This window comes from Ursus maritimus, unplaced genomic scaffold, assembly GCF_017311325.1.
Source record: "Ursus maritimus isolate PB19 unplaced genomic scaffold, ASM1731132v1 scaffold_13, whole genome shotgun sequence".
Lineage (NCBI taxonomy): Eukaryota > Metazoa > Chordata > Mammalia > Carnivora > Ursidae > Ursus > Ursus maritimus.
This window is the reverse complement of record NW_024423675.1, coordinates 27750038-27769122: the sequence shown is the minus strand read 5'-3', so window position 1 is coordinate 27769122 and position 19085 is coordinate 27750038. Positions and strand designations below refer to the sequence as shown.

The 19085-nt window shown below is 42.8% G+C and overlaps 1 protein-coding gene across 1 annotated transcript in view; it reads right to left on the bottom strand.

Annotated features, from left to right (window-relative positions):
• The window catches only part of SLC35F1 (solute carrier family 35 member F1), a 177229-nt gene that overhangs the window by 27440 nt on the left and 130704 nt on the right, over window positions 1–19085 (bottom strand). The window contains exons 4-6 of the mRNA XM_008691249.2: window positions 13826–13985; window positions 9066–9222; window positions 7141–7193 (exon numbers count right to left, since the gene is read on the bottom strand). Of these exons, the coding sequence (XP_008689471.2) occupies window positions 7141–7193; window positions 9066–9222; window positions 13826–13985 (370 nt within the window). The remainder of the gene's footprint in view (window positions 1–7140; window positions 7194–9065; window positions 9223–13825; window positions 13986–19085) is intronic.

The following is a 19085-nucleotide window of genomic DNA, read 5'->3' as shown; positions in this document are numbered from 1 at the left end:
TGTGGAAAATGAACTTTCTGCTTCGCACCACATACGTGGTATTTTGCTTCTTCTGGGGAGGAGTGCCTCTTAGTGGCTAGAGTCAGAACATGGGGTCAAGGCTTCCTAATTCTATTTCCAGGGGTGCTGTACTCTACTCTTACTGTCTATGTCTTCTAAAACGTTTTTTAAAATCTTTTTTGTTTGCGAAATAGGAACAAAGCTACTTGGTTCCATGTATTGTTCACAGTGTTGAATAACTACGTAGTCCTCAAGATGGAAGGCCTGCGTATCACGGAGATGTGAACTAAGTCAGAACTGGAACCCTAACTGGGTGGCCTTGGGCAGACCACTTCATTCTTCCAGATTTCTGCATCCTGCCTAGTCCTGCACCCCACCAAACAGAGCCCTGCTTCCCCATCACCTTCCCTAGCATACTGCGGGCTCTCCCAGCAGGCTCTGCTGTTTTAGGAGTTGTTAGGTAAATGCTTCATAGGCCATCAGACAACTAAGTTTTGTAAAACAGAAAGATTTTTTTTTAAAAAGTCCTTAAAATGCCATATGGCCAGCCTCTCAAATTCTCTCTCATTATAACTAGATATACGATTGTTAATACTAATTCCATAAGTACACAATTTTGTTGGGTCCCAAGCAGGAGTTTCTGGCTAAATGTAGAATTCGGTTCACCTTTTACTAGGTGGTGATACAATTCAAATGTACAAAAATAATGCTCATTCTCTACCTTGACAGAATAAAGCATAGAATGAGCATAAGTAATATAATTCAGTGGCTCTTTGGGCATTTTAATGTAATAGAAGCATCCAACCTTTCCAAAAGAATCCTTGATTAAATATGTCTGGTACGGGCTGTGGGATGATTGCTTCATCTGAATCCTGTAAATTAAGGAGGATCTGGTAAGTACTAGACACTTAGTCCCTTTGATTATGAAGACCAGTGATTCCTCTGAAGAGAAATTTGGTTTTCCCGTATGAGAAGTATGTAAGGGCATAAATCATCAGCCTATACATTTCTGATTCTCAGTTTGAGGAAAGCCCCATCTATCTATATGAAAAGATTATTTTGAACATTAAGTAAGCAAACTCAGTACAACAGCCCCCTCTAGTGTAGTGGAAATACCCTAAGAGGAAACTAGAAGAACCCCTAGTCGGTCAAGTACAAGTCCTCTTGCGGATATTCTGTCATAGTAATATCAGATAGCTTCTGACTCTCCATCAGAAGTTTTAATTCCTTAAAAACAGTCAATTTTACTGTAATTGGGTTTCATGTTACATATAATTCATTTTCCTTTTAACCAAGTTACTAAAAGTGTAATACTAAATAATTTATGATCAATATAGGAAAAGACATAAAATTAATTCAGTATTCCTTCAAAAAAATCTGGGATTAAAAGACTAAGAACAAGCTATAGCCTTAAATTAATCTACTAAAACTCCACTGAAAATCAAACTTGGTCAGAACATAGTCCAGGCACCAGAGCCTTTTTTTAAATTGCATCACTGATTCAGATTAAATACGATTGAGCTAGAAAGTTACAGAATCCTACGTTTCCATCACCTTACCTGGCACACTGTAGACTCTCACATGTGGGATGTGATGTTTTATATTCACTCAATTATTCAACCATGTATTCACTCTACCCTCGGCTAGCAAAGCAATAGAACACAGAATAGAGGAGAACCTTAGAGTTGCTTTAGTGCTAAGAGGGGGAAAGAAAGGTTCACTTTAGGGAATGGCAGGGGACTCACTTCAGAAAGGGGGACTAGCTCAGGCTTCTTTGTGCAAGGGGCATTTACCTTGAATTCTGAAGGACTAAAAGGAGATGGTCAGGGAGGAGCAAAGGTAAGAACATTTTAGGCAGGGAGATTTGCGAACGAAAAACCCTGATGACAGGGCTCATGTATTCCTGGAGCTGCCAGGGGCCAGGACATCTGTGCAGAATGAACAGAATGAGGCAGTGGAAAGGGATGAGGGTGGAGAATTAGGCAGAGGATGGATTACGCAGGCCCGTGTCGATCTAGGAAGGAAATTAACATCTTATTCTAGTTGTGATAGGAAGCCATTGAGGAGCTGGTAGCAGGTGGCTAACACCGGATCCACATCTTTAAACGGGGGCTCTGGCTGCTGTGCCGAGAAGGGACTGGCAGGAGAAATCATGACAGACCAGCGAGAAGTGCAGTGTCCTAGTTCAGGCAAGAGACGTTGGCGGCTTTGCTCGGGATGGCAGTGGAGATGAAGGAAAGTGGCTGGGTCTGTGGATGCTCAGCAAGTCCTGGTAACAGACTGGGGCCATCTAGGTGGCCCATGGGTTCTCATGAGTTTCTGGTTAGTTTAGAAACTGGGTGAAATATGGTGCCATTTACTGAGATGCAGAGAATTGAGAGAGGACAAGTTTTCAGGGGAAACAAAAAGCTCCGTGTTGAACATGTTAGTTTTAGACACTTATGCATTACCCAAGAGGATCTGTTCAGTAAGGAGCTGGGTATATAACTAGCGGGCTCAGAGAAGAGGTGACCGTATGATTGGGACGCCACGGAGAGAACTAGATCCGCAGCAGAGTTTTGCTCTACTCATCAGGCGACGTCAGGGTGCTTCAAGCTTAAACACTCTAAACCTATTTTTAGAAACTGCAGAAATTAAATTTAGGGAGACAGGGATGGAAGATCTACACCATCCCAGTTCCACTTAGCTAGGTCAACCAACGTGTTTACGTGTGAACGTGCTGTTTTGCGAGCAGAGCACAGTCAGCCACGTGAGCTCATGATCAGACTGAGGTGGGGACGCAGTGTTGCTGCAATTTGCTGAAGTGCTGTTCGGAGGGGGACATGGGCTACTTAGTGGGTGTTCACAATACATCTGAACACCCAACGTGCTGTCCACACAGGGTTTTCAGTCAATCAATCCACGTGATCAAACAAATGAACTGAATAATTTTTTGACTGACAATTATAGAATGGCTGCAACAAGTCCCTTTAAAGACAAGGTATGTGTATAGCCATTTCTTATTTGCAGTGCTTTCTCTCTCACAACAGCATTTGGTAGCTGTTGTCCTCATGCACTAAGGAGATCCAAGCTAAGGAAATTAGATAGAATACTATCAGTTCATATGGATTGTGTGCTTGCTACGTGCCATGTATTTCAGATACATTAACTAATATCTACAACCGTAGAACATCATTACTACTGTTACCCTCTTTATACGGGGAAGGAAACAGGCTAACAGAGTGTATCAGTTAAGAAACAGTCCATAGCACAGGTTCAGTAGAGGACATTTAATATGGGGCACAAGTCACAAAGGTGCTTGAGTGGGTGATGGGGGAAAGGGATGATGAGGTTCCCCAGAGATGAGAATAACAGGAAGCTATTCACACTCCTGGAGCTACAGAGATCCAGGGAGGAGGCCATGTTCCCAGGGGTCGGAAGCTAGGAAAACCCGGTAAAGGTACAATCGCTCAGAGAGCACTCACCCGTTTCTAGAGACCTGACCCCCAACAAAGAGAAACGGGGAGACATACCCTGGTTTCTTCCTTCCTCCCACCCTCCAATCAGGAGATCGGTTCCCACTGGCCAAACCTGGTCGGAAGCCACCTAACAGGACAGCCTGGGAAGCGTAGTCTGCATGAGTCAGCCTCCGCAATGCAGAGCAGAGGAAGGGTAAGAAACAGATCTGTGACGAAACGGAGAAACCAGCACACAGGGCTTGAGTAACTAGCCCTGAGGACACAGGCTGTGGGACCTGAAATGCTGAGCACACACCACCAATCTATATTGTTTAATTATTATGGAGAGAGGCAGGGCTTTGATGGAGCATCCGGTGTGATTCTGATGAACATCCCATTTCATACATAATACATATATGATAAATACGTGATGTATGACATGTATGATCGATAAGGTATACACGTGTACATAGAATGCTGAATATGTTTTATCTCACCCCTTTGGGATCCCACTGATGTTCTGTCTTTCACTTTCCTTTGAATATACTAGATTTTTAAAACATTATTTTTCATTCTTAGAGATGGCTTCTTGGCACACATGCATCAGGCTAAGTAGGCCAAGGGCCCGAGGTGGGCAGGGCTTGCTCACAGAGCGCGCCTCCGGACCCAGCGCCGCCCCCCCACAGGCAGCTCTGCGCCTCCTGCCTCCTCCGTGGCCTCGCCTCCCCAGGCCTCTGATTCAGCCTCTGTAAAAAGGGTGCGTTCTTAATTATCTTTAAGGCCTTCCTGCTACTCCATCTTCAGGGAAAGGTCAAATCTCTTATTCTGGCCTCCAGGAGAAAACCAAAACCAAAACGAGCATCACCCCCAGGAGCCGAGAAGAGCCCCCTTGCGTACCACGAACCGGTGCTCGCTGGCCCACAGCACACTTTTTCTTTGCTTTGACGTTTGGCTCTCACATCAGTTTGTATTTGTTCACACGTCCTTTAACACATATGGCAAATGGGATAAAGGGAATGTTGAAGCCATTTATTAGATTTCTGACGGTGATTTGAACACACCTGCCCCCCAGGACATTTGAGCTCTGTTAGGTCGTACATTTTACTCGAAGTTAGCAGTTACATAACCAGACCCAGGCTCTGTTGGGTAGGGTAAAACAAAGGGATAAAACGCACAACAATAAAGGTGGCCTTCTTGCTTTGAATTACTCTCTGGATCTTGCAAATGTTATAATGGAATCTGTTTTAAAAAAGTGCCTTCCAAGTACAGAAAAGATAAAATACATTTATTATCCCACTTGCTCCGTAGGAAAAAAATTTTTTTACTTTGATAAAATGTCAACCATATGAGCTGTCCTAGAGACCGTGTGAGGGGGATTGCTGATGTGGAGACAGGGGAGGGAGAGAAACGCTTTGACAGATGGCGGGAGATGAAGACAGTCTTGGATTTTGGTCTCTTAAGTAAGACACTGTGAGCTTCCCACCAGACACAGTGCTCAGAGCTTAGCACTCTTGGGTGACTTCCCAAGGAGTGCAGGGATGCTCTGAGAGGACACTGACCCCCCGGCCTGATATCTCCTTGCGTCTCGGTCCCCGGAGCTAGTATGCCACCTCCCAGTTCCCCAGAAAGGCAGAGCAAGGTCAAGCCTAGACCTCTCTCGATTGCCCCACCGCTTCCCTGTTGTCTGTATTTTGAAAGATGAGAGAGGGCGGAACAGGCCGCATCTCCTTTGCTTGCCATTCACTCATTTAGTAAATATTTATTCACTGAATGTTATGTGCCCAAACTGAGCTAAACGGTGACCCTGTGTCAGGATGAAATAATGAGGCAGCCCTCGTGTAAAACATCTCAAACCCCACCCTATCAACGCTTTGGAAAGAAAAAGATGACTATCTGGCTCCCTTTCTCGCCCATTTCCACCTCATTTCCAACCAGGAATTAAACTGATGGCTCCAGGGGCGCCTGGGTGGCACAGCGGTTAAAGCGTCTGCCTTTGGCTCAGGGCGTGATCCCGGCGTTACGGGATCGAGCCCCACGTCAGGCTCCTCCACTATGAGCCTGCTTCTTCCTCTCCCACTCCCCCTGCTTGTGTTCCCTCTCTCGCTGGCTGTCTCTATCTCTGTCGAATAAAATAAATAAAATCTTTAAAAAAAAAAATAAATAAAAAAAAAAAATAAACTGATGGCTCCATAATGTATTCCTTTTATACCGCCTTTCATCAGCGTGGACTACAGGGGATCGACAGTTGAATGGCAGTAAGAGAGTGAAGAGTAAAACTACCTTTTGATGCCACATTTAACTAACACTGAATTAGAACAGAACCTCGGTGGATACGCACATGACATCCGTATCATTAGAGGACAAACTATTTTTTACCATTGCTGCGACTATTAATATGAAATGAGTTTATACCACTGCGTGTGAAGTGTTACCAAGCCCGGGTCACATCTTCTTTCCTGGCTCTTAGAGTCCCAAATGCCAACGCATCTGTAACCTGCGGCTGGTTTCCTTTCCCGGCTGTCTCTCCCCTCCTCCCCGGGCCCCTCCTCCAGTGATTTTCATTTAATGGTAACATTCTGTAGCAAAACTCGAAAGAAAATCAATGGCGGGATTCTGTGACAGACACCAGAGCTGGTCAGCCCTTGAAGTCACTAGCGATAACCCCCAGGGAGAGTGATGCATGACTCCGTAGCTGGCCCGGTGCCTTCAGAGGGAAAGACATCAGCAGCGAGCCGGCCTTGGACGCTTCCGCTCGGGAGTCGGTAAAGTGGTGCCGGGAAGCTTATGTCATTGCTGTCCTTGCTGGTGGCAGCAGAATTTGACGAAGCTGCCAATCTCATCAAAACTCACATGAGCTGCAGGGGGCTCCAGCAGCCAGCTTCAGTGTGGGCGATCTGGCGTCACCTCGCCTCCGCATTCCCAGTGTGCGCATTTTCCAAGCACCCTCATAAGCCAAGCCCCGTGCTCACTGCTGGCCCCCCTGCGTCTTGGTGTAGGCGCTGAAGGGATATCTCGGAAGGTTTTAAATGCCATTTCCTTCTAGGGCTTGCTGTGTGATCGTTACAGCAATCACCTAGGATGTTAAACCCTTATCCTAATTTTTTTTTAGAGAAAAGTGATTTTCGAAACAGGTGGAATCTGAGATACCCTGGATGACTGTTACCTAGCTCGAAGCGTGTCGGGTATTTTCCACCAAGTCCACTTGGAGATCAATTAACCATTTCTTAGGTGCAAAGTGCTCCCTTCTGAAAAGGTTTTTATGAGATCAAAACGCCCATTACATTGTTTTCTTTTATGCCTTTTTGTTCATTCCCCCCCCTTTACTAAAGTGCCACTTTTTAATGATCACATCAGTTTTGTGTTCTTGGCTAGAGAAAATTGCTGTCATTTATGTCCCACCACTGCCTCTGGGCATTTTTTCTTTCTGGTTGGTCTTTAACTTAATAACATACTTTTGTGTCTACACTAATGGCATCTTGACGATGATAATGGGCAGAAGCTCAATTAGGAAACATTATGAATCACACAGTTTAGTCTCTCACCGTGTACAAGAAATCCTAAAATGACAAGGGATTTCATTTTCCTTTGTCTGCTGCGTTCTGAACCCTTTCATGGTTCGTGTCCCACGCCCGCCCACATCACTCTTCAAACATATCCCTCAGGTTTACACAAAACAGCATTTTTAGGTGAGCAAACCCCTTACCTATTTGCCAATCCCAGGGCACCTTTAACAGCTCCTTGTGCTCCATTATGGCTCTGCAAATTCAAAGAAAGCGGATCTGATGAGCAAGAGTATAATGCGTCCTACTTCCTTTTTTTTCTTTTTCTTTTTTCATTTACCCGATTTATACAAGTCATGAAACAACCAACTGAATTTGAAAAATAACTTTGGGCCACGGAGAGGGAAGTCGACTTTGGCAGCCGGAGGTTTCTCCCGCAGGTGTGGGTGTGCCGGCCGGCATGATGGCGCTCCAACCTTCCACTGGCCTTTTCACCCAGGAGTCTGCCTGCAGCCCTGATTTCTTCTTGTTTAGATGCATTCTGAAAAGTCTATGGTGAGGGATGGAAAATTTCTGTGCTTGCAGGTTTAATCAGTTTGTGTTTTTTGTTTTGAAGTCAGTTTTCGGAGTGAGGATTCTCCAGAGCAGGGGTTCTCAAACTTTAAGGTACAACAAAGCCATCTGGAGAGCATGTTGGAACAGTTTCCCGTGCCCCTTCCCTAGTAATTCGGGTTCGGCAGATCTGGGTGGGGCCCACAGACGTGCATCTCTGACAAGTTCTCCCGCGGAGCCAGCGTGACACACTGTGTCTCGGAGAGACACACTGCGAGAACCACGGCTCTAGAAGAGGACCAGGAGGGGAAGCTGGCACCGCTCCACCAGAAATACGTTGGTTGCAGCGCACCCTCAACGTACCCCTGTTGCCACACACAGCCACACGCCACTTCCCTTATTTTGGCCACAGTGGCACTGAGGGGCTCCGTTAGCTCGGACGGACTGTAACGAAAGCAAATGAGTGCTGGGTATCTGATTATATTTTTTGGATTCAAGAATAATAATCCATAAAATCAGCCATCTATCTACAAAATGTTGTTATGAATAGTTGAACTAGGCGATTTCTTTTCCTCTCACAAAGCTGAAGCACCACACTTAGGAGCTTTAAAATGCCATCCCACTTTCAAAATGAATCAAAAGTAAAGCCTTTGCAGAGACTCTCCCCATCTCCGTGCCTTGTTTGCTATGGAGCTTTTTGCCTACATCTCGGGATACCAAAATTTGGAGGATTCTTGGAAACAGCCTATTGGCAAAACGTGTTTAAGGCGATGCCAAAATATCTCCCATAAATAATTTCAGATGCTGAGCACAATTACAAAGTACCTGCCTTGTAGAATGGGATTTGGTGAAATTAGAATTATGTGCTTTGTGGAAAAGGATTTGGTGAAATCAGACTGGAGGCTGGACCATCATTCTTCACCCCTTCCGTGAAACTAGAACATACGGTCTTTATTGACGGGAACGTACGCTTTGTTGGACATTCTGAGGCGCTAGTCAGTGATGACGGCTATGCTCCAGGGCAGGGTTATTGCCAAATTAGTGTTTTGGACTTTCTGGTGAATGTCTGTGTTTCATCTTCATCTGTTTAAGGAAAAGAGGAACACCAAACTTCTAAGAGAAGAATCTGAAATATGGTTCCTTCGGCAAATCCATGGGCAATGAAAGAGCAAGCTTATGGAAGGACAAACCTATACCATAAGCTTCCTAGTAGAGTTGTCACTAGGAAACAGGTGTCCCTTTTGGAAGTGCATCGGATCATGGCATTTACACTTTGTTATTCTACTTCTCTAAGTAAAACCACTGGCTGGTTTGGGAGAATCAATGCGCTTCTACTGTTTTCTTGTAAATTGTGTTCAGAGTCCACTAAGTGGTTTTCTAATAATTGATAATGGCTTCTTTAGCTTTGAAGAAGTTTACTAAGAAAGATACTGAGTTTTCACATTTCATGGAGGAGGTTAGTGAAAGGTTTCCAGCCTTGATTTTTATAAAATAAAGTGACAAACTGTACCCTAATGAAAATAGAGTAAGCCCTACGAGTCTCTACTGTCTGAATTTCTTATTATTTTTTACTCACAATTGAATTCCACTGAAAAAAGCCCCGAAGAGTCCAATCATCCCCAGAAATTCCACTCGACTCAGGGTTCGGATGATATATTCTTCCCAGACATTGGAGATTCCGTATAATGTTGCTCCTCCTAAGACCAGAAGGTCCCCTACCAGCTTATTTTCCCCTAGGAACCAAAAACACAAATGCAGCTCCATTAAAATTTTCTTAATGAGAATCTGGCACCAGCAAATTGAACTTCCTTTGTCTATTCTATTCCGATGCTTTACAGAAGTCCGGTAATTTGCCAGCTGAGATCTAGTAAAGTTTGTTTATCTGCGCTCCAGATAGGTTCTGGTATAAAAAGGTTGCCTGTGTCTGCCCAACCTGAACTCTTCCTTTACCCGAAAAAGGGACCCGTTGCTTCTAGGCTGCACCATCTCTACAAAGCCCCGTGTCTTCTGTCCATATATATGTCTAGGAATACATGCTAATACACGTACATGTTATATTTGGTATATTTCCAACAGTTTAGTGAACATGGTGCAGAACAGACAGAGTCAGTCTCGATTTCCACCCTCTGCTATACAGGGAGAGAAGCTATAACAGAAGTAGACTCTGTTTTGACTATGGGCAAAATGTGCCCTTGCTTAGAAAATGAGAGTGAAAGGGATTATGGGTTGAAACTTTCAACTCCCCTAAAGTAAGTAATAGAAGAGTGAAAGTACAGGTAATTCATTATTACATTAATATTTCCTTTTATTTTCATAAAAATATCCATTTGTTTAAAAATCAATTTTGGTTGGTTTGAATTCATCTCATTTTTAACAGGTGCTGTACCAGCTATTTCCTATAATCAGGCAAATTCCACTCCAGGCAGTGTGAAGCCAGGGAGGGAGAGTGGAAGTTAGCAGCCCACGCGGGCTTGTACCCAGCCGTCTCCAGCTCTGCCTGTACAGGTTAGCACATGGGAGCGTGGCAGGCGTGCAGCTCTGGGGCACAAGAGAGGCCAGATGTGAAAGGTGCTCTCTCCAGCATGATTCTAGGGGAGGGGCTCACACCTTGGGGTAGCCTTGGATTCCCATATTGGCTGGAACAATCTAAACCGGTAGAACCAGATTCTCAGCATTCGTTTGGGAGCACTGAGCATTCTCTAGGCAATGACTTCACATGAAAGAATCTGGGCGGGGCTTGGGGAAAGACTTCTTCATTCATGCCTCTGTGGTCACCTTGGGAAATTCTACACTGACAGGTGACCCTTGAACAATGCAGGGGGTAGGGGTGCTGACCCCCGTACAGTCAAAAATCTGCATATAGATTTTGACTCCCCAAAGACTTAACTACTAATAGCCTACCAATAATATAGAAGAAGCCTTACCAATAATATAAACAATTAACACATGTTTTGATGTTATGTGTATTATATACAATAGAGTAAGCTAGAGAAAAGAAAATGTTAAGAAAATCAAGAGGATGAGAAAATACATTTACAGTACCGTACTGTATTAATTGAAAAACAAATCCATGTATAAGTGGGCCCTTGCATTTCAAAGGCATACTGTTCAAGGGTCAACTATACTCTAAAGGGGTCACTTTTCCCAAAGCAAATTCCCACTCCTGGTAAGAATCAGAAAGAGAAGAGACCCTGAAAGGCAGGAGAGCTTGCTGGAGTCAGCCTCCTGGGAAAACCACTACTTACCACTAGATCAAGAAATCAATGGTGAACTACACTATTCTGGAGTGTTGAAAGACTATTAATATAATTTATGAAAATGAACCCATCCCATTGAATATTTTTGAGTTTTAAATGTGACCAATTGCCTTGTTTTCCTGGGCCTCTCTCGGTTTTAGCCCCAAATCCCCTCATCTGAGGAAACCCCTTCATACTGAGCAATCTGGGACAGTCGTTTCTCCTGATTCACTGCAGTAGAACAGCTGTACATCTCATAAGGGTCACAATTATAGAAAAATTAGTATCAAGTGGTGCAGCAGAAAAAATACTGGCTAGATTCACAACTAGGCCACACCGTTTAGTATCGGTGTGTCGTCGCACACACGTCCTGATCTCCCTTAGCCTCGATTTCTTCAGCTGCAAAAGTGAGAATAAGAAAACTTTCTTTGCACAGTTAGGAGGATTAAATGAGATGACGCATGGGAAAGTGCCTGGCACCGAAAAAATGGTCACTCTTTTTTTTTTTTTTGATTGTGTTTAATTAAAATGTTCCTCCTTGAAAATGTTTTCTCTTCCTTGAAATAACTATAAAATTATGTCTAATAAGAAAAAAATGTTGTTTTAGGTATCTAACATCCTTAATAAACAAACTATAAGATGCAATAAATGTATTATAGTAGAAAAATGATATTTTGGAGAGCAAGGAATATATTTCTTTGAGACGTCTCCTTCAGCAAGTCTTAAATCAAAATGAGGAAGAAACATTCTAACAAGGAGAATTAGAGCAATTACTTTAATTATAATGAAGTCAGGGTAACTTTGAACAGGCCATTATCACTGTGCTTAAGGAAAGAATTTTCAAAATCCCAAGCTAAGGTGAACCATGGCTTAAGCAATATAAAAAGGATCAAGTCAGACGATCTCTTTTCCTAGGAAAAGCTCTTGATAGGGTGATGACAATTTATATTGAGTTGAATGCCTGACTGAAGTTCTGGTGAGTGATTAAGTAATAACAATGAACCAATTCTACCATAAAGGTAAAAACAAATGGAATATTTTGCATAATGATGCATGCCAATTTTAAGATTATGTTGTCCTTAAAACTGGAGTGTTTTTTTTTTCTTTTTTTCAAAACATTTTATATGACGGCTTAAATTGCTGCCTAATTTATTTTGTAACGTAAGCCCCTGGATCCTCTGTTTGGGCTGCCTTTCGAACATCATACCATGTACCTGGGCATGGTCACTGCAGCATGGAAGGTACTCCATGATGATAAATTTTAATTGTTAACACAAAGACTTCATAGGTCACAAAAAGGATGGTGCTGTGAGTCTTAAACAGATAAAATCCACTCTAGTATGTTTGAGCTACTCTGCATTGTTTTTTAAAAATTACTACTTTTGGAAGACCCTCAGATGGACTTATTTTCTTGTCTTTAAATAGTACTACTCCTCTCCTAATACTGCATTTGAAATTAAAAAAACACCCCCCCCCCACGAGTAGTGAATAGAGTCTAGTAAAATCAATTCAACTTAGCTTAACATTCTGGGCTTAAACATTCAGATTATCAGGGCAATTGTCTTCCTTGACTAGGAAATGCAAGATGATGGTTGGTGGTCGATGGCTAAGGCTCAGCAAAGCAGAATTTTCATTAATAAGGGCACATGCTTCTGCTTAGTCTATGTTTACATCTTTCAAGTAAAGCTGAGAAAGTGTAATTAAATTATGACTTTAGAACCACTAGCCACATTGTATCAGACAAAAAAACCATCTGATTGGTCAAAATCAGGATTACTACGGGTATAGAGCATACAACTGGCCCTTTCATATGACATCTACTGATATCCCATGGAACCAGTGTTTCATAGAAGAAAATCTGGGAGAAGCTGGTGTGTGTATTTTCAGCCTGTCTATTGAGGTAGGGTTGATTATGTTGTGTAGGCAGTGGGTTTGTGAGGGCCGAGGCTGTCTCTCTTTTGCTCCGTGTTGTATCTTTAGCTCCCAGAGATGTGGAAGACGGAAGGAAGCCTGCCCCAGAGTCCAAGGGCCTTGGGTTCTAGTCTAGACCCTGTTTTTGTAGCTCTGTGACCTTGGGAACTCGCTTGGCTTCCCTCTATCTTAGTGTTCTTGTGGGTCACATATAAAGTTGCCGAACAAGGTCTGTTTCAGCTCTAGTGTTCTACGAAGGAACTTAAAAAGATAAATTATATTTTTTTCAGGTACTTCCTACAACCTAGTCCTATGAGAAATGTCCCAATTTTGACTATCATCTAATCCCCTAGAAGGAAGGTCAAGTCCAAGAACTATAGAAATAGGAATACCTTCTATTCCATCCTTGATGTTAACAAAGGAGTTCATGTTTTCTGTTCCCCAAAACCTTATGTAGCATAAGAATTTTTGTACATTTTAGAGAACTGCAAGGCCTACAAAAGGATCCTCTGGAAACCGCCCTGAATCAGGGATCCCCATCAGATTCATGGCAATTTGATGAGTAAATCTTGAAGCTTTACTTTGCAGGTCTACAAGCTGTGATTGATAACCACAAATCCTTCCCACCAAAAAAATAAACAAACAAAAAAACCCTGCACAAGGAGACTAAACTTGGCTCCACCCCAATAAAAATATTAAGTATTCCCAATCTAGTCTTCAAACTTCAAATATCCACTCTTAGCTTATATACCAACGTCCACCCAGTGCTTTTGAAACCTCAGTCTTTCTCTGACTTGAGAAAGGAAGAGTTGGAGAGGGAGGGTGGGGTGTGGGGAAGGCCCCTGCGGTTCAGGAGAGGACCACTGACTCCATGTCTAACCAGCCGGTGTGGGCCAGGCAGCTGTGGCCTCCAAAATACCCTCCAAATGGGTCCTGACCCTCCGTTTCAAATACCGTCTGAATGTTGCTGAATACATGTAGGAAGCGTGGAAAATTTGTATTTTGCCTCCTTCATTCACTCAAGAAACATGGATTAAGCACCTCCCATGTGCCACAGGAACAGACATGACTAATACACAGACACTGGGAAGCCCGGGTTCCCTGTTTCTACCCCACCATGAACATGTCCCTGTCTTGCCCTGGCCTCACACACACAGGCATGTCACGTGGTGAACACATAGGGACTCACCTGCTCCCTGATGCCTTCCCACAAGGACATCTGCTCCTGCCATGCAGCCCATTCCCAGGATGCAGACCACAATGCCGAGGAAATGCACAGCCTTGTACCGGATCAGCAGGAAGAACCAGGAGAGCAAAATCACCACCGGGATCACAAAGCAGTCCAAGAGCTACAGGGAGGGAGGGGGTAAACAACAACGGGAGGTTCAGGGGGAAGCTTCCACGTAATAAAGAAAAATCACTTAGCCCTGTAGAGAAGGTATTTCCTCTGAAACTGAGTTTCTGTGCAGACCCAGAACGGATTCAGTTAAAGAGACTCAGAAATAAGCACAACCTAACATTTACTTAAACATCTCCCAAGCTTTGAGGGGAAGGGCAGAAGGCCAATGGATAAGACAGGCTGGTGGCGAAGAGTCTCCTGCCCTGACTAGGTCGGGGTAGCTCTGCCTCCTGTCTTCCTCAGTGCCCAGACTCCCCAAAACGCCTCACGTGAGGGGAGAACACGCTGAGCCATTTTAGATGGTTCCACTACTGAAGGAGTAGATCTGGGGATGGGAGGTGAGGAGGCAGAGCTTGCCATCTGGATGAAACTGCCAGCCTATCCTACCTGGAATAAGCCTTTCCTTTCTGCCTCAGGGTCTTCAGTCATGCATCCCCCTCCATCTGGAATGCCCCACCTGAATTCCTGAACTCTTGCCTCCTTTTCCTTCAGGCCTGCACTTAGATACTGTCTTCTCAAGGAAGCCTCTTGGGTTCCCAGTCTAGGCAGGTCCATCGACGCTTTCCTGGTGTCTTGTGTCCTTTATAGTGTTAATTGCAACAATATGTAACGAGTACAGAATTATTGGCACCATGTCTGACTTCCCCATGTGTCCAGAGGTCTATGAGAGCAGGACTACATTCTTGGTACCCAGACCCTGCTGTGTTCATGAGAAGGATCTCAATAATAGTGACTGAACAAGTACATATAGGATTTTTAATGATTAATAACATCCAAGATTCGTTAAAGGATGAAAAATGTTTGTATATTTGCAAAGCATGCCTGACCATCAGCATGACTTTTGGCACCGTAAAAAGCACTCAGAATCCCCTCTATCCCAAAAGGTTTTTGGGATCTGGCAGACTCTCATGCTTCTCTGTGCCTTGGTCTCCTTTGCAACACAAGCAATCAGAATCGTAAGCTTTCCCCGGGGATGCTGTGAGACAACAGGTGATGAAGGGCCCTGTGAATGCTGAGAAACAGCACGCTGGCTGGGGTCTGAGTCTAGAGGTCACAGCACTCCCGGAGGGACTACGTATTGGGTGGTGGCTGCTAGGATTCCACGATAGCACATGGTTGCTCACTGCACAGTTAGCACGTTAATGATCCTACTTGATATGGTAAAATGCTCTAAGGCAGTTAGTACAACTGGCTTCTAATGCCATTTAAGTATATTAGGAAATTTGAGTTTGCCGGTGAAAATTATTCACTGGACATAAAACAGTTGGTGTTTTGTTTTAAAAATTAGAAATGATTTGAATCAATAGTTGTAACATTTAGTTACATGCTCCACAATCTGAATTTCATTGTCTAGCTAGAAGCCCTTGGTCAGTGGAGCCAAAGTCTTCCATTCCTGAATTATTAAAGGCAAACCAGGCCATCATTCAAACTTTGGGGAGGAATAAGCGAGCCTTTTGGGTTCTCAATGTCATTAGAAACCCCAAAGTACTGGATGAGTCCTGGGATCTATTCCTTTAATGGGTTGAGCTGAAAAATTCTTATTTGTACATGTCAGGTGCTCCTATGGGTGGGGAAGACCTTTAAAAGGAAGGGGAAAGGATAAAGGAGGAAACAATTCAAACCAGGGTTTCTGGAATATTCAGCTAGGGAAGCTTGGTGCCCAGCACACAGTAGGGGATCAATAATGGGTGGTTGAATGAATTAATGAAGGGACAGATACTTGACTTGGTATCACTGACTGCAGGAAGGGATGTTAGGGCTAATTCAGGCTGCTGCTGGCATTTTGGATGGGGCAGTGTATTATGCAGGATTGCCCCATGCTCTCTGCAGGGCACTTAACATCGCTGGGTGCTGGACACTAAAAAAAAAAAAAAAAATGCTCATATACATTTACAACTGCCCCTCAGTTTAGAATCAACTAGATTCTCCCACTCCCTTTATTTAAAAGCTGGGAACTCAGAAGTTTCAAGAGATGAAGTGATATGCTCAAAGTCACTCAAACTGTTGGTATCAGTGGGAGTTGTCCATGTTTTTTTTTTTTAAAGATTTTATTTATTTATTCGACAGAGATAGAGACAGCCAGCGAGAGAGGGAACACAAGCAGGGGGAGTGGGAGAGGAAGAAGCAGGCTCATAGCGGAGGAGCCTGATGTGGGGCTCGATCCCAGAACGCCGGGATCACGCCCTGAGCCGAAGGCAGACGCTTAACCGCTGTGCCACCCAGGCGCCCCGTTTTTTTTTTTTTTTTAAACAACATTTTAATGAAGGTCAATGACAAGGAATTGCCACAGGTGGAGGTCTCATCACTGCATCTGTAACTACAGAAGAAAATAAACATTTGGGAGCTTCTGTTAGTAAACAAGCTATTACTCTTTAGTGATTTTCTGGCTCCAGCCTTTTCCCTGTAGTCACATAGCATGGAACATACTGACAAATAATTTTCCAATAGTCTTCCGGTGGCTTAACTCCTTAGCAAAGTGGTTGTTGGAGTAATAAAAGAGAGAAGCATGATAACTGATACCCACAATTGGGACTGTTAAAAAAAGACAAAGAGCAAAACCCCTTCTGATTCGGTCATTAATCTTTAGTAGATTTACCTTTTTTTACATACATCTCTATATCCAAAAAGAAATGATAAAATATCAACACCAAAAAATAAACAAATGAATGCTATTTCATAATTATCTTCCGCTCTTTTTCTCTTTATTTTTAAAGGTCTTTATATAAATTCCAGTTAGTTAACATACAGTATAATATTAGTTTCAGGTGGACAATATACTGATTCCACACTTCCAGACAACACCCAGAGCTCATCACAGCAAGTACACTCCTTAATCTGCACCACCCACCTAACCCATCAACCCCTCCCCTCCGGAACCCATCAGTTTATTCTCTATAGTTAAGAGTCAGTTTCTTGGTTTGCCTCCCTCTCTCTTTTTTCCCTTTGCTCATTTGTTTCATTTCTTAAATTCCACATATGAGTGAGATCATATGGTATTTGTCTTTCTCTGACTGACCTATTTCGCTTAGCATTATACTCTCTAGCTCCATCCATGTCGTTGTAAATGGCAAGATTTCATCCTTCTTATGCTCCCCCAAATCTCAAAGAACATTAAGAATACTGTGGAAAGAAAAGTGTTCATTACAAACTTAGATTTACATCTTTTTTATCCTAAAGATTTAAACTGATTCTTCCACATTAGTCTTTAGATGCTACCTGCCAGAGAGGGCTAGGGTCCCAAGTTGTCTGACTTTCCTTATGGAGGCACTGAGGCGTATCATGCTCAGTGGCTGGGGCACAGTCTCTGAAGCCAAGGCGATAGCTCCAGGATTTAAACTTGGTAGCTTTAAATAACATTTACGGTAGGTTGTACATGTTATTTATAGTTTGTATTCATATATAGTTTGTAGAGTTTGTATTTATTTATTATAAATTTATAGTTTATATATTTATATGTTATATAAATATAAATTATAGTTTGCAACATTATTTTTACTTTATTTCCAAAAACAGCACTTGAAAGGAGCTATGACTATACCCGTTTGATGGGTAAGGAAACCGAGCCTCCAAGTTAGTGCCAGAGTTGGGGCTAAAATACTATTATCTGGACTCCTAGACTTCACAGAGTTCAAGTGTGCTTCCAAAAGTTATTTAATAATAACTAAAAAAGTCTGTGTTGACATTGCTTTTAGGACAACAAAAGTCCAACGTTATATAACATTATATATATTTTTAAAGTACACACTGGAGGATCACAGCATCATTTAACTTTTTCTCCTCTCTCTCCCTCCCTGCCTTTTCAGCTTCAGCCAATCTCTTACCACTGGATCTTTCCCTGCAGTCTTCAATCACACTTGGTTATGCTCTCTCCTAAACACACGAACACACACACCCCAATGCCCCTCTCTTTGTCAATACCCACTCAAGCTTCTCTCTTCCTTTCTACGCTAGCTCCATTTGCCAACACTCCCCAGACCAACTCTATCTGGATTCAGACACACTCAATCTGGCTTTCATGCTCACTCGTAAGTCCCGCCTATCCTCTAACACGGTCACTCCTCTTTCGCTGTATTTTCCTCCACCGTCTCACTTAGAATGTGGGATTTAGTAGATGCCCGGTAAATGCTTGCTGAATAAAAAATTAACTTCTTTTGGCCTTCCTCTGTCTCTAATTCTGCTGCTCCCATGACTTTCTCGCTTGTCATTCCACTAATTTTATTTAACATATTTCTTGTACAAAATACAAATTTTATCCCTTCAACTTTACTTGATGTGTGTCTATGTCTTTATCCGTGTGTATATTTAGTTGATATGTGTCTATGTCTCTACAAAGTCTTCGTGGGTGAACTTAAGTGGCAGAACTCAGAGCCACTACAGAACCTGACTAGTTGAGGCCAATTACACTTGGATGATTATGATGATACATTTCTGGCTTACACAGAATTTCATTGTATAATCACCAGCATGTTAATGTAAGTTATGATGGTTAAATGTAATTGTGCTACATGACTCTCAAAATTAGTGCAGAATGACTAAATAAGGAAAATAATATAAATCCTGTCCCCATGCCATATCTCATAACCATGTAGAGTGCAACACGCTCACTTGTGGTGTGATACCACAGTAGCCTGCCGATATCACACTTACCATTGGATTACTGCATCCTCTCTCTCTCTCTCGTCTCTCTGGTTCTAACTCACCTTCATGCAGTTGGTACTGCCAATAAAACATCTACACAAGAGGCCTCCTTAGGTACTGGATGATGAAGAAAGTCCGTTCTATTAGACTGAAACCAGAAAAATGTGTTTAAGGCAAAATGGCCCAGTAGCTCCTACATTTGTTCTTGGATTTGGGGTAATATTAAACGAAGCCTTTTGGGGGCAAATCCATATCTTTCTCCAAACGCTTACACAACTTCAAATGAAATTTTAGAATTTAGATATCTGCATTTATTATAGTTGCTGGAAAATATCAGTTGGAGATAAATTATACTTTTTAAAAAGGGCACAGTGACATTGATTTCAGATAAATATGGTATTTTTGTTTGTAT